Here is a 14899-nt window from a genome sequence, read left to right as displayed (position 1 = left end):
GGCCAGAGCACGCTGCTGAGCTGGTGAAGGGGCTCAGAGGGGAAAGGCTCTTTGCTGCCAGGCTCACCTGAGTTCAGTCCCGGAGCTCATGTGCTGGGAAGAGAACCAGCCCTCATGAGCTGTCTGCTGAGCTCCTGTGTGCCCCAGGGCATGTACAGACACAAAAGTGAAAACTGTAAGTAAAGAGGGGAAGAGAGGAGGATGGGAAGGAAGAGAGGAGCGAGGCCAATAGCATCTTGTATTCTTTATTTTCTTTAATGCTAATTTATTTCCCCTTTAATTTTCTTTCTTCTTTTTGTCGTTTGTTGTTGTTGTTGTTGTTGTTTTTAGAGACAGAGTTTTTGTTGTTGTCTAGAGACAGGGTTTCTCTGTGGCTTCGGAGCCCATACTGGAACTAGCCTTTGTAGACCAGGCTGGCCTCGAACTCACAGAGATCCTCCTGCCTCTGCCTCTCGAGTGCTGGGATTAAAGGCAGGTGCCACCACCACCCGGCCCCCTTTAATTTTGTATTTTTCTTTGTTTAGGATTTTTTATTTTTATTAATTTTTATGAAATTTTATGTGCATGGGTGTTTTGCCTGTAAGTATGTCTGTGCAGCATATGTACACCAGCGCCCAGAGGGACCAGAAAACGGTGTCGGATCCCCTGAACCTGCAGTTACAGATGGTTGTGAGCCACCATGTAGGTGCTGAGATCAAGCCTGGATCCTTTGAAAGAACAGCCAGTGCTCTTAAAATGATGCGCCGTCTCTCCAGCCCTGCATCTTGTATTCTTATATTATGAAAATAATTTTAGTCATTTAGACTATCTAGGGTTCCCAGAAACACTTGGAGTACCTATGATGTTTTTGAACTATAAGAAGAACAAGGGTCAGAAATGTCCTATACAGTCTGGATAGCCAACGCTCTGGGATTCCCAGTGACTGTCTCAGTTCTTTTCCTTGGCATGAGAAAAACAACCATAATGTTAACAAATGTACAGGCCTGTCCCCAAAAAACTTTATTTATACAAACACACTGAAGCTGGATTTAGCCCACTGGCTCTGGTTTGCCCAGCCTTGAACAAGAACAAAATAAATTTCCAGGGCTTATACTAGGAAAGGGAGAAGCGGGTGTTATCTCACGCATCCTAGCCGGCCTCTTCCCAGAAGAGGAAGAAGGATTTACTTCTTAGAAAACATCTTGATCTTACTCTCCACTAATGTTCACACTGCTGTGATCGAATTCCGGAGAGAGGCAATGCAATGTAGGAAAGGTTTATTGTGGTCCAAAGTTCCAGAGAGTTCAGTCCATGGATGACATATATCCCCAAGCACACACCCCAGTGAGCGACGTCCTTCAGCCTGTCCACAATTCCATCACTACCCAACAGTCTAATTTTTGTTTTATTTTTGTTTTTCAAGACAAGGTTTCTCTGCATAGCCTTGGCCATTCTGAAACTCTAGACCAAGCTGGCCTTGAATTCATAGATCCGCCTGCCTCTGCCTTCCAAATGTTGGGATTAAGGGCGGCGTGCATCTCTACTACTGTCTGACTCAATAGTCTAATTTTGCCTTTGAGACAGGATCTCACTGGCTGACTTGACTGATCTCCAACTCACAGAGATCGGCCTGCCTCTACCTCCCCAAGTGCTAGGATTAAAGGTGTGTGCCACATTGCCGGGTTTATCAATAGTCTATTTTGAATCTATAAAGGGACTAAGCCATTCAGTTGGTAAAAGTTCTCACAGATAAAGCCAGAGGTACACCTTACTAACCCTCAGGCATCTCTCAATCCAGTCAAGCTGCCGGTCAAGAGTTCCTATCATTCATTCCCAGTTTGGTGAACTCCACAGCCACCGTCATCCTTAACTGTGCCCTTCCAAAGCTCCATCGGAGCCTCAGCCAAGGGCTCCTGGAGCACATCCAGCTGGGTGGAGGGAGGCAACAGCGAGGTCTTCCTTCCCACTCTGCCTGCACCTCACCCTGAGAAGGACTGGAAGAAAGCAGAATGGACTAGGTTCACTGGGTGCAGCCATGCAACTGACTCCTGGACCAGGGACTCCTCACACTGCATGTCACCTTCAGTTAGGAATATTCTTCCCTGCACATGCTTGGTCCTAGGGAATCGCTCTTGATGGAGACAGATTTCAGCTCCTTCTACGGCCTCTAACTGTCCTTATCTGCCATGTCCCCAGCACTGGAGAGCATAGGTCTCCCAGTCAGCAGGTGCTTTTCTTCCTCTGCTGTGGGAACAAAGGGGCTCATTCCTGCTTCTGCTTAGCTTACAGACTCCAGTCCCCAGAGTGCTATTTCCCAAGGGCAGTATTGGGCTCCTTAGAGAGGGTGGAGCCCCAGTCGTGCCCTGAGTCTTCCTTTGGCTTTGGCTCCTTTCCCCACTGCCAGCCCCCCTGGCTCCCAGGGGTGACTGGACCAGACGACTGTCTTAGTCACCAAGAAAACCGTATTCCCTGGAAGCAGCCTTAGAAACATATCCTAGTCGGGCAGAGAGGTAAAGGCCTGTGAGCCTATCATCCCTGCTAAGGCAGAAGGATTTCAAGTTCAAAGCCAGCCTGGGCTACACAGTGAACTATGTAAAAAAAACAAAACAAATAAAAACAAAAAGTATCTCCTCTTTGATGGGCTTGTTCTTCTTAACCCAATCCTCTACATCTTCATCCTCTTTGTCTTCTCCACCAGGGCGCTGGTAAGTGTTCAGTCCTGAGGAGGTTGTCAAAATGAGGCAAAAGCTTGAGTCTGGGCAGGGTGGACACTCCAGGCTCTAAATCTAACTCTACCCGATCACTGGGAGATGTTCTAGGCTGTGAGGGGACTTCCAGTACATACCCAAAACCAGTCCCTTGCCTTCCTAGAGACCAATTTTATGTCACCGACGGGGAGGAAATCATGGACACATCTTTTTACCACCCTCCAACAACTCAACCAGGGAGATGCTGTATTTGGTTTTAAAAATAGAACCCCCCAGGCTGGACTTTTATGGTCTTGTGAAGAATACTGCTTTTGCCCTCCCACACCTGGTCACTGCCCCTGCCTGGCCCCGTCCAGCTGCCCGCATCAGCTCTGGACAAGTTCTCAGGGTCTCTTAGCAGAAATGCGGGACCGGGCAGATTTATGCATTTGGCCTTGGCTAAGGCCTTCTGCGATGGCTCCCAGCCACAGCCCAGCTGCTCTCCCACGGCCCATGCAGCTCTGGCTGGGACGTTCTGTGTCTTCCAGCTACACCCCAGCTTGCTGAGTCACCCCCTCAACCCCCTTTCCCCGAATGCCCTGGTCAGCCCAGGAGGAGCAAACCCATCCCTTCCAGCCTGCCTAAGCCTCACCCGGCTCACGATCATCCCGTTAGGACTCTAGTTGGCCTTGGTTACTAAAATTTGACAGGAAGGCTGTGCTTCTGTGTCTAGGCTTCAGGAGCCATTCTGAAACTCTACCTGACTTGGAAGGCTCGTTGCATTGCATGCTTTGTCCTCCAATTATTTCTTCAGGGTCAAGGACTAGTGTAATTAAAGCTCTAGCAAAATATTGGCACTCTGTCCACGACTTGGAGCAGGCCTGGGATGTCAATGTCTGTGGGGAGAAGTTGGCCTTGGGAGCTGATTTCTAGAACTGTATAGATTATACCCAAACCAACAAAGCCCCAGTTAGTGATGACATAGAGGAAAATTTCTTGAGGCGAGGTTTCTAATATAACAGAAATGAAGACCATAGGTTGTCACCCCATGAGAAAGATACGTCTTAGTCTCTTCCAGGAGACAGCTGAGTGCGTGGTGCCGACCTTTTGGAGGCAGGGCTGTGACTGGCTGCCTCATTGAGTGAAAGTAGAGATGCCTTTGGGATAAAACCATCTCCCCCTAGACAGCTGGGAGTTCCCCTGGAATGTAAGCCGTGTAAGTGTGTGGTGGCTTCATCTCCAGACAGAGCCCATGCTAAGAAAGTGAGAAAGGATGCAGGGCCCTGGTGGGGGAATGTGGTGATGGGGGACAGCTGGAGAGACCATATCCAGGGATAAGAACCCTAAACTTTTTGCTTCTTCTTTGATGTTAGATAAGCATCTTGTAGGGCAATTTAAAAAAAAAAATCACACTTCATTCTTCAGTTTCCTCTCTGGCTTTGTGACCTTGTGACCTATAAGTCACACTTACTGCTACCAAAAGCCCTTTCTGTTCCCTGTTGGGCCAAGAGCACCTGGGGCTACAGCCGCCCTGGCCTCCTCCACCCGAGACTGCTGAGTCATTTCGGAAGAAGCCTAGGGAAGTAAGGGGAGGGCGATTCCCTAACTTGACTTTAAACCACGTCAAACACTTTGCTCTTTCACTTCCTGCCACTACCCTAGAAGTGCCAGGAATGTCCCCTCCTAAGAGCCAAAGGTGAAGATCTTCATCCTGGGTCCCCTCAGAGCCCTCCACCATTGACGTCACTGTTGCTTCTTCTGCCTGCCGGAAGCGGAGCCTGAACTTGAAAGTTGAGCCTGAGTCAATTCCAAAGGCTGAGAGTCACGGGGAAAGACAGGGAGAGCTGTAGAAAACCCGGGTCCTTACGTGAGAGTCACAGTCTAAGAGAAGAGGATGAGGGGGGCTGGTCATTTGTTACCAAGAGCTGGAGATACTGGATCGGCGACAAGAACATCTGTGGCTACAGAGACTTGGGACCCCACCTCTTCGTCCCTGGTTCTCTGGCTGGCAGCGGTGGCTGTGGTGGAATTGAGGCTGGAGCATCCTAAGCCTCCTGCGTAAAGACGAGATCGCATGGGCCACTTCTGAGAAGACAGAAGACGGGGAATGATTAACACAGCTACTGTGTGGTCCTGAATAGCCTGGAACTATTAAGACCTTAAGTCTGGCATCCTCTGACATGTCCTCTGGATGTCACAGCTTTAGAGGGTCTTCCTGCTGCCTGGCAGCGGCGCAGGAGCCCACTGAGGGCAGTAAGGACCTCAAGAAGAGCAAGACTTGGTTGGAGGAAGGTAGACAGGTGCCCTGGGCAGAGCAGTGCCAGAGGTAGAAGAGGGTGAGGATGGGGCTCTTTGGCTCACACCCTGCAAGGATTTCAAGGTCCTCCTCTCAGGAATAAGGGTGGTTTTAGAAAATGCAAGGATTACTGGGCGATGGTGGAACACACCTTTAATCCCAGCACTAGGAGACAGAGGCAGGTGGATCTCTGTGAGTTTGAGGCCAGCCTGGTCTACAGAGCAAGCTAGTTCCAGGACAAGAGAAATCTTGTCTCGAAAAACAAACAAATAAACGAACAGACAGGGATCACGCCGCTCAGAGTCTGTCCTCTCTATTGCTCCCCCATCGTTCAGTATCCCTTCACTAATCTGTCAGAGTTCTAGACTAGGCTTCCATCTCCCTTCCCCTCCTCTGTTCACTCACCAACATATTTATTTCTCATTTGCTACTCACAGGGCTTTATATTCACCACCATTTTACAGATAAGAATCTTGCTGCTGCCCCATGGCCCTGTGTCCAGTGCTACTCTTAGCATTTTAGACTGACCCCATTTAATCTCGGAAGTCTGCATTTCAGCTATATTCTCAAGAAACAACAAACAAACACTTCAGGACATTTCAGAAGAACAGCATGTACAAGAAAGAGACACTATAAAGAACCATTAAAAAAAAATAAAGGCGACAGCTAGAAACGTGGTTCAGTTGGTAGAGCGCCTGACCAGGATGCTCGAAATCCTGGGTTCAACCCCCGGCCTGTAATCTGAGCACTGGAAAGGTGAAGGCAGGAGGAACAGAAGTTCGAGGCCATCACTGGCTACATTTGAGTTTTAGACCAGCTTGGAATATATGACATCTCTAGGGGGGAAAAAAAGATTTTTTTAGAGGGTAAAGGTCACCCTTCATTTGATATTGCAAGCTCTTTTTTGTTTGTTTGTTTGTTTTAATTTTAAGACAGAGTCTTGCTACCTTGCCAGACTGACCTGGAACTTGGAATCCTCCTGCCTCTGTTTCCTGAGTACTGGGACTGAGTGCGGCCCACCAGACCTGGCTCACAGCATACTCTCTGCACAGGTTCCTGTGAAGCACCTGGGGGCCTTTGGTGGTGGCTGGGAGAGGTCTGTGGCCAGACGCCTGGGTTTGAACTGAACCTGGCCCCTTGCCCTCCCTGCCCTCAGGTCTCCATCTGTAAATCTTCCCTTGCTTGGTTCTCACGAGTCAACAAATGACACTGCCCTAAGTGTGTGTGGGGGCAGGGGGACTGCTCTAAGTGTGGGGGGAGGACGGGGGACTGCCCTAAGTGGGGGGGGGCAGGGAGACTGCCCTAAGTGGGGGGCGGGGGGGACTGCCCTAAGTGGGGGGGGGGCAGGGGGACTGCCCTAAGGCTCTCAGCTTGGCCTCCAGCTTATCTTCAGCATCCAGCCTTAGTGGCTGTAACTGCTGTGTGGTTATTGTTAATTATCCTTTTTCATTCATATACTTTTCCTTCTTTGCTTCCATCATGTGCATTCTCAAGCTAAGGTTCAGGAAACTGGGTAATGGTTTGCCATGGTGCTTGCTGGAAGCCCTCTGACCTACACCGGTGGCTCGCCTTCCAATGGGTGTTTCCAGAGCACTGGGGTTTTAGGATGTTGTCCTCCCAGAGACCAGATGTCTGCAGCAACAGTAGTCAGAAACCAGAAAGGCAGGCGCCACTCGCTACTCAAGGAGGTGAAATTGCTTGGAAATGGGTGACTCTCCTGGGTCCTGGGCCTTAGAACCGGAACCCGCTCCTCTCTTCCCCCGACACTAAGAATCTCAGAGCTGTTTCCCTCCTCCGGGAGAAATCACTCTCCCATGCAGAGAACACCCAGTCACCGCTCCACCCGAAGAGCCAGCCTCTGTCTCCCTCCTGAGAGAACAGGAGGAAAATGCCCCCAATTCCATTTCCCTCCACAAGGTTTCCTACCAAGACCCTAGGCCAGCGACTTACCTTGAGGGGGTGTAAGTACCGGAGTCCACGCAGGAAGGGTGGCCAGGCAGGGCCAGGCAACTCATGGCCGAGCGTTCGGGTGAGGTGGGCTATGTAGCTCGTGGCCAGCACCAGCACGTCCAGCTTGGAAAGCTTAGTGTCAGGTGGTACGGCAGGCAAAGCGGCCTGCAGGGCCAGAAAGGCCTGGCGCAGTGTCCTCACCCGGGTCCGCTCCCGTGCTGCGTTCTCAGGGCAGGCTTCACTCTGCAGAGAGGTCCCCCTTGAGTGCTTCACCCTGCCCTCTTATCAGAGTTCCTATTGTTGGGACAGGGTTTCGTGTAGCCCAGGCTAGACTTGAACTCTCTGCATAGCCCAGGATGACCTGGAATTTGGGATCTTCCTGCTTCTACATCTCAAGTGCTGGGGGCTATAGGAGTTCACCACCACGCCTGGTTGGTCCTGACTTCTAAGGACCCTATTAGTGCCATGTCATCTTATGGAGCTAATGGGCCTCACTGGTTTGAAGCCAGGCTTCATAATAAAATGAAGGAAGGCCTGGACTGGGATCAGATGACAGGAAGGTGGTAACATTTGGCTCAGAACCCAAGAGTCCCGTGTTCTTTCTATTATCCCATTAACATCTGTTCCACTCCCAATCTAGAGCCTGCTTACCAGGGTACCCTGGGGGCTATAGGAAGTGTAGAGCCACGCCCCTGCTTAGCAGACCCTTGACCCAACTAGGTAAAGAGGAAAGGACTCTGCACAAGAGTCAGAACACACAGTCCTGGGCTGCGGATGTAGCTCAGTTGGGGGAATGTTTGCCCAGCATGTGTGAGGCCCCGCGCCCCATCCCTATCGCGGCATAAACTGGGTGTTTATGCACAAACTCTCAGCGCTTGGAATGTGGGGGCAAAAGGATCAGAAGTCCAGGTTCTAAGCTACAGAGGACGTTTGAGGCTAGCCTGGACTACATGAGACTCTGACTGGAAGATAGATAGACAGACAGACAGACAGACAGACAGACAGATAGATTGATTCGCCGCCACTGGCTGCTGTTCAGGGACCTTAGACAGCTCACATCCTCCTCTGGGCCTGAGTTTCTCAGCAGACAGTAGTTAGGTCACCTCCCTGAGCTGTGCTCTCATGGAGTTCTGACCTGTCCTGCCCACCTCTAGCGTGGCACCATGGGCCTAAGGATGCTGTCCTTGGGCGGAGCCACCAAATACCGATTGAGGCTCTGCCCTCAGAGGTGGCATCTCGTTGCCCTCAAACCCTGCCTTCCCCAGCTCCCTCCTCTAGTCCAGAGAGTCCTTACCCTGCCATGAGCTGTTCCCTTAGCTCTGGTCCCTCGAGGGGCAGAGGTGGCTCTGCTCAGTCTGTGATTACCCCAGCTAGTGCTGTCCCATAGGTCCTGCCTTGTCTTGCTGAGGCGGCTCCTCTTCCTGTCAGCGCCTAGAAGCAACCGTGCTTTGGCCTTAGTCTGGCCATGCCCTGCTCTTGGCATTGCTGGTGCCCCTGAGGCCTCCTGTGACATGTCACTCTCCTGGGGTATGGAGCTATAGCCCCTAGAGCAGTCACACAGGGCCAGCCCAAGGGAGCCCTTAGGCTCAAGTTAGCCAGGACAGGCTGGCCATCCAGCCAGCAGAGTCTGTATCTGAAGAAGCCGGCGCCAACTCAATCCTTCACTCCTCGCTCTGGGAAAACTGCCCACCCAGCACAGCCCCCGCAGATAGCCTCCGCCTGCCTCCCATCCCAGCTGAGAGGTGGGGGTGCCGCATGCTGGGAGTGGCCAAGCCCTAGGACAAGGCCCATGCTAAGAAGGCCTGGAGATGGGTAAGAGGAGAGTGCCCTTCCACGCCGTGACTGACCTTACCAGGGTCATCCTCTGATGGACCTACTGCTTCAGGTTTGGGGCTCAGATCCATAGTCCGGGGCTCTGGATCTCCAGTCCTTGTGTCAGAGACTATCAGCATCTATCTCACACGGTCCTTTCCTCCTCCTACCAAAAGCACATGACGAAGCGCTACTCCCCACTCCTCAGACATGCTTCCCAATTCCAACTTGGTGGTTTCTTCCCAAGATTCCAGGGGAATGATGCCATCCTCAGGGCTCTGCCCTTCACTTATGAGGACTTTAGCCCTGCCCCGCCACCAGCCTGTATCCCTGTTTGATGGGCAGGACCACGACCTGGCTAGGATCCTAATAACACTTTGATGTTCCTAGCTCTTGTAGATGCCCTGCATTGTGCCTCTGTGCTTTAGATGGATATCTTATTTATTCTCCAGAGGAACCATAAAGAGATTGTATGTGTGTGTGTGTCTGTGTGTGCACGTGCATGCCCACATGTGTGTGTACCTGTGTGCACATGCATGTGGAGACAAGAAGTCAACATCAAGCGTCTTTCCTCAGGTGTTGTCCACCTCATTTAAAATCTTTTAATTAAAATATAATCACATGACTTTCCCACATGCAATTTCAGACAGTCTCTCACTGGGACCTGGACTTGCTGCTCAGGCTGGGCCAGCCGGCCAGCGCCGCTCCCGAAAGCCTTCTGAAAACGATACTCGTTTCAGATGTGGGGAACTGTACTGTGCGGGAGATGATACAACCTGCCCGGAGGATTTTGTTTTGAGATAATGTTATGCTGTGTAGTCTTGAATACCTGGAAACTTGTTACGTAGCCCAGGCTGGCCTTTGAACACACTTTGAGTCCTCCTGCCTCAGTTTCCCAGGTGCTGCTGGGATTACAGAACAATGTAAAATCTTGGAAGTAGTGAGGCTAGAGATGCCCGTGGGATGAAGGGAAAGCTCTTAGCTTCCAGTGCCATCTTTTTCTCAGAGAGGCCTTCTTCCAGAGGCATACATCCGGGACCCTTTAGAATCCGACCAGAGCTGAGGTGAGATTTACAGAGATGCCACAAGAGCACTGCGCACACAGGAGTTCTTTCTCTCTGCAGGAAGTCACCCAGGAGGGAAGGAGAGGGCTCTCGCCCTGGCTCTGCCAACCCTGGTAGGATCCACTGACTTTAAGGACACAGGGTAGGGAGAAAAAAGTGTTAAAGCCTCACGATAGCTGCATGGAAAGAGACTCTGTACCTGAGTGTGCTCTCTGAGTCAGGTAGCCAGGAGACCCGCGCTCAGTCCTTGGGAGGGTGTGAAGTCAAGGTCATGTGGCCCCGCAGTCTCAGAGACACGCCCTCCGTGGGGGAGCCACCTAGTGAGAAGCAGTGCCACCCGTCAACAAGACAAAACGGCAGCCTACAGAGTGGGAAAAGATCTTCACCAACCCCACATCAGACAGAGGCCTGATCTCCAAAATAAACAAAGAACTCAAGAAATTGGTCATCAAAAGATCACATATTCCAATAAAAAAAAATGGGGTAGAGACCTAAATAGAGAACCCTCAACAGAGGAATCTAAAATGGCTGAAGGACACTTAAGGAAATGTTCAACATCCTTAGCCATCAGAGAAATGCAAATCAAAATAACTCTGAGGTTTTATCTTACACCTGTAAGAATGGCCAAGATCAAAAATACTGATGACAACTTATGCTGGAGAGGATGTGGGGAAAAGGGAACACTTCTGCATTGCTGGTGGGACTGCAAACTGGTACGGCTGGTTTGGATATCAGTGTGGCGATTTCTCAGGAAATTAGGAACCAACCTTCCTCAAGACCCAGCAATACCACTTTTGGGTATATATCCAAAGGATGCTCAATCATACCACAAGGACATGTGCTCAATTATGTTCATAGCAGCATTATTTGTCATAGCCAGAACCTAGAAACAACCTAAATGCCCCTCGACCAAAGAATGAATAAGGAAAATATGGTACATTTACACAATGGAGTACTACACAGCAGAAAAAAATATTTTGAAATTTGCAGGCAAATGGATGGATCTAGAAAACATCATATTGAGTGAGGTAACCCAGACCCAGAAAGACAAATATCATTTGTACTCACTCATAAGTGGCTTTTAGACATAAAGCAAAGAAAACCAGCCTACAATTCACAATCCCAGAAAACCTAGACAACAAAGAGACCCTAAGAGAGACTTACATGAATCTAATCTACATGGGAAGTAGAAAAGGACAAGATCTCCTGAGTAAATTGGGAGTGTGGGGACCATGGGAGAGGGTTGAAGGGGAGGGGAGAAAATGGGAGAGGAGCAGAGAAAAATTTAGAGCTCAATAAAATCAATTTAAAAAGAAGAAAAGTAGTGTCCCAGGCTGAGGTGATGTGCAATGTGACAGTGTTTGTTTAGAGGACATGAGGCCTTGAGTATGATCCCAGTATATACACAAACACAAAGAGAGAGCGTGCAGGCACGCATACAACAGAGAGAGAACACTCACAGAAAGAGAGAGAGAGAGAGAAAGAGAGAGAGAGAGAAATCACATATACACACAGAGAGAGAATATACACAGAGAGAACACAGAGAGTGTGTGTGTGTGCGCGCAGGCACGCGCACAAAAGGGAGAGAGAGAGATCACATATACACACATAGAGAATACACAGAGTGTGCGGGCACACGCACAACAGAGAGAGAGAACACACACAGAGAGAACACTCAGAGAGAGAGAGAAATCACATATGCACACATAGAAAGAGAACACACACACAGAGAACACACACACAGAAACAAAGAGAGAGAATACACACACACAGAGAAAACACACATACACACACACATATATAGAGAATACACTCAGAGAACACACACAAAGAGAGAGAGAAAAACAGAGACACAGTCAGGCAGGCAGAGACAGACAAAGAGACAGGCAGAGACAGAGAGACAGAGACAGGGGGCACTTGTGAGGCTAAGACAGGATCACCTCAACTTTGGGCCAGCCTGGGCTATAGAGTGTGAGGCTCCGTTTGAAGAAATGAAAGAAGGCAGGCAGACCGAAAGAGCAAGCAGAAGATCGCCTCAATTTTGGTGCTAATGTGGTCTATACAGTGTGTTTCAGGACAGCCTAGGAGTTTCTTCCCCACAAAAAAGGAGGAGGAGGAGAAGAAAAAGAAACAAAGAGCAAGGAAGGATGGAAAGTCAAAGAAAAGAATACAGGGATACAGCATCTACAAAGATGCAGTGACTAAGAGCGGGGTGAGACCAATGGACAGAGTTGTGGGTCCCATGCCAGCAAGCAGGAGCCATTTCTAGCACCCCAATATTTTGTACAAATGTTCCCTCAGCCAGCAGAGAAGGCACCAGGACTCCTGGAGAGCTGGTCTTGAAGGGCATTACATGTTGAACATCCTCTAAGTGGGTAGGTAGCTCAAGCCATGCTGGGCTTGGTTCTCTCTGCTGAGGTAGCAGCAGCCATGGGGCAGGCTCTTGGAGAATGTTCTCTGTGACAACTTGGTCTCAGTCCTGTCCTTCAGCCTGCTCTCCAGGAGATGGACACAGCAGGGAAGACTCTGTCATGACACTCCCAGGTGGTTTCATACCGGCAGCAGCCAGGCAAGAACATGGGATAGACGCTACTCCCCACGCCTCAAACATGCTTCTACCAGGTTGGTACTGGTCCTGCTCCTGGACACTGGGCTTCGTGGCTTCCACTGTGGCTTCCAGGGAGTGAAAGCAAGTTTACTTCTGGGTTCTGCTTCAGCTGGGCGTGACGAGCCCCCGTGATAGTTGGCTGAACTGCAAGAGGCTGTTTCTCTGTCCCATCTTCTCTGAGAAGGTGAAGACGAAACATGCCAGACACGTTGCCCTCTGTGTCTGGTACAATTTGGATATTCTATTCTCATCGATGGGTTGTTTGATTGGGATCACCAAGTGCACATTTCTATTGCTGAAATGGGACAGTTCAGACCCCACCACCACCGTGGACTGAATTCATCCCCCAAAGTTTATGAACCTTAATCTCCAGCACAACAGTATTACAAGGTAGTATGTGTGAGTGCTGGTTTAGGTCATGGGGTCTGTCCTTATACAAAGAAGAATGCCGAGCTCAGGACATAGCTTAGTGGGTAGGATGCTTGCCTAAAACACTTGGAGCCCTGGGATTGGTCTCCAGCACGTCACAGACGGGGAGCTGTGGTGTATTCCTGTAACCTCAGCTGTCAGGACAGGCGGCTGGAAGATCTAAAGTTCAAGGCCAGCTTCAGCTACCTTAGGAGTTTAAGGCCAGCTTGATCTGCCCGAGACCCTGGTACAAACAATGACAAAGGCTTTAAGGTGATTTCTCTTTGAGATGTCCACATGCTCTTGGCTTTCTCCTGAGTGCCTCTTTTTCTTTTAACCTTTGTTCTTAAGGGCTAGATTAAAAAGGTCTTCTTCTGCCGGGTGGTGGTGGCGCACACCTTTAATCCCAACACTTGGGAGGCAGAGGTAGGTGGATCTCTGAGTTCAGGCCAACCTAGTCTACAAAGTGAGTTCCAGGACTGTTACACAGAGAAACCCTGTCTCGAAAAACAAAAACAAACAAACAAAAACAAAAGAAGAACCTGCATTGGTGTTTATCTGCTTTACAGGAGTAAGCTGATTGGGCTCAGTAACAAATTCACAGGAGCTTTGTGAGGGGAAGGGGTGGAAGTGGTTACCCACTCCTGACAGCTGTCCTTTGACCACACACACACACACACACACACACACACACACACACACACGCCGCATCCCGTGAGTGCCTCACTCTCCCTCTCACACATAAAAACAAGATATAAAAGGGAAGGAAAGGCGACAGGGCCAAACTCTCTTGGCCAGCTACAATTAGCTTGTTCACCCATCCTCCTCGCTATTTGTAGGTTTCAGAGTAGAATGTTTAAAAGATATAGAACATGATGTTCTTAAGCCTGGAGCTGGAGGAATTTGGGTGGGAAGAGTATGTGGCAGATAATATCTACAACAGGAAACAACCAGCAAACCGAAACAACTGCATTACAACCTGGATGACAAAGGCTTAGAGGACTTCTCTTTTCTTGTATTTATTTTATGTGCATTGGTGATTTGCCATGGGTATCAGGTCCCCTGGAACTGGAATTACAGACAGTTGTGAGCTGCCATGTGGGTGCTGAGAATTGAACCCCGGTCAGTCAGTGCTCTTAACCACTGAACCCTTCTACAGTCCAAGGGCTTCCTTTCACTTGATCAACAATTTTTTTTTCCAAGACAGGGTTTCTCTGTGTAACAGTCCTGGAACTCACTTTGTAGGTCAGACTGGCCACAAACTCACAGAGATCCACCTGCCACTGCCTCCCAAGTGCTGGGATTAAAGGCATGTGCCACCACCGCCTGGCATGCTTAACAGTATTTTACTGACAGTAATTAACACAAAATAAAAGAAGCGGGGTCAGTGTGAACTGTAGTTTCCTTAGTCATTCTTCTTTCTCACAGCGAGAAATGCTGCTTCTTCTGATGTTTCTGAAGCCAAATGTAGGGTGTTTTCTGTCACAGCTTCTCCAAATTCTCCAGACACCCACCAGGTGTTCAACAATTCAAGGAAATTCTAGCACTATACACCCAGAGATGTTCACACGGGATCCCACAGCTCAAAGTGACAGACCCCAAAGCATTGTCAAATTATAGTTTTGAGTCCTGGGTCACCTGTGAGTCAGACGTTCCCGTGACTACCTCTGTCTGATAATCACTAGAGCAGCTCACAGAATGCAGGCTCACACCTTTCCTAGCCTTTCTCTGTTGTCATAAAGGCTGGAACTCAGGAATAGCCAAGGGGAAGAGATGCACAGGAGGAGGGAACGTAGAGGGTGAAGGGTGAGGGGTGCGGAGCTTCCTTGCCCTCTCTGGGCACACCATCCACCTAGCACCTCCATGAGATCACTAACCCAGAAGTTCACTGAACCCTATTATTTAGGGTGGTTTTTATTTTAAATGAAGAGTTCATCATATGAGCACAGTGATTACACTATTGGCCACTGGTGACTTAATTCAGTATCAACTTCCTCTCTCCTCCTTCAAGGTCAGTAAATAGGGTTGAAATTTGCATCCTTCTAATCACCTGGTTTGTTCTTCTGACTACAAGCTTCCATTGTTATGGTGACTG

At 49.5% G+C, this 14899-nt stretch overlaps 1 protein-coding gene across 4 annotated transcripts; it reads right to left on the bottom strand.

Annotated features, from left to right (window-relative positions):
• Nucleotides 1-976: 976 nt before the first annotated feature.
• On the bottom strand, nucleotides 977-8915 carry Tcf23 (transcription factor 23). Of its 4 annotated transcripts, XM_050128547.1 has the most exons (4): nucleotides 8765-8915; nucleotides 8207-8343; nucleotides 6913-7155; nucleotides 977-4751 (listed from the first exon to the last, which is right to left on the bottom strand). In XM_050128547.1, the coding sequence occupies exons 1-4, from the start codon at nucleotides 8862-8864 to the stop codon at nucleotides 4575-4577; spliced, it is 657 nt and encodes a 218-aa protein (XP_049984504.1). In that variant the 5' UTR covers nucleotides 8865-8915; the 3' UTR covers nucleotides 977-4574. The 4 variants fall into 4 exon arrangements, with proteins under 4 accessions (XP_049984504.1, XP_049984507.1, XP_049984506.1 ...); XM_050128550.1 differs by lacking the exon at nucleotides 8207-8343; XM_050128549.1 differs by lacking the exon at nucleotides 8207-8343 and having other exon boundaries at nucleotides 8760-8913.
• Nucleotides 8916-14899: the final 5984 nt, after the last annotated feature.

The sequence above is a fragment of the Alexandromys fortis genome, unplaced genomic scaffold (assembly GCF_014885135.2).
Source record: "Alexandromys fortis isolate MF-2015 unplaced genomic scaffold, M_Fortis_MF-2015_v1.1 scaffold_304, whole genome shotgun sequence".
Classification (NCBI taxonomy): domain Eukaryota; kingdom Metazoa; phylum Chordata; class Mammalia; order Rodentia; family Cricetidae; genus Alexandromys; species Alexandromys fortis.
This window is presented reverse-complemented; position numbering and strand designations above follow the sequence as displayed.

Coding starts and splice junctions, on each gene's coding strand:
- Tcf23 (XM_050128547.1), bottom strand. CDS start 8,864: ATGCTGATAGTCTCTGACACAAGGACTGGAGATCCAGAGCCCCGGACT. Junction 8,344..8,764: donor TCCATCAGAGGATGACCCTG/GTAAGGTCAGTC, acceptor GGTTGCTTCTAG/GCGCTGACAGGAAGAGGAGC. Junction 7,156..8,206: donor AGGGAACAGCTCATGGCAGG/GTAAGGACTCTC, acceptor ACCTCTCTGCAG/AGTGAAGCCTGCCCTGAGAA.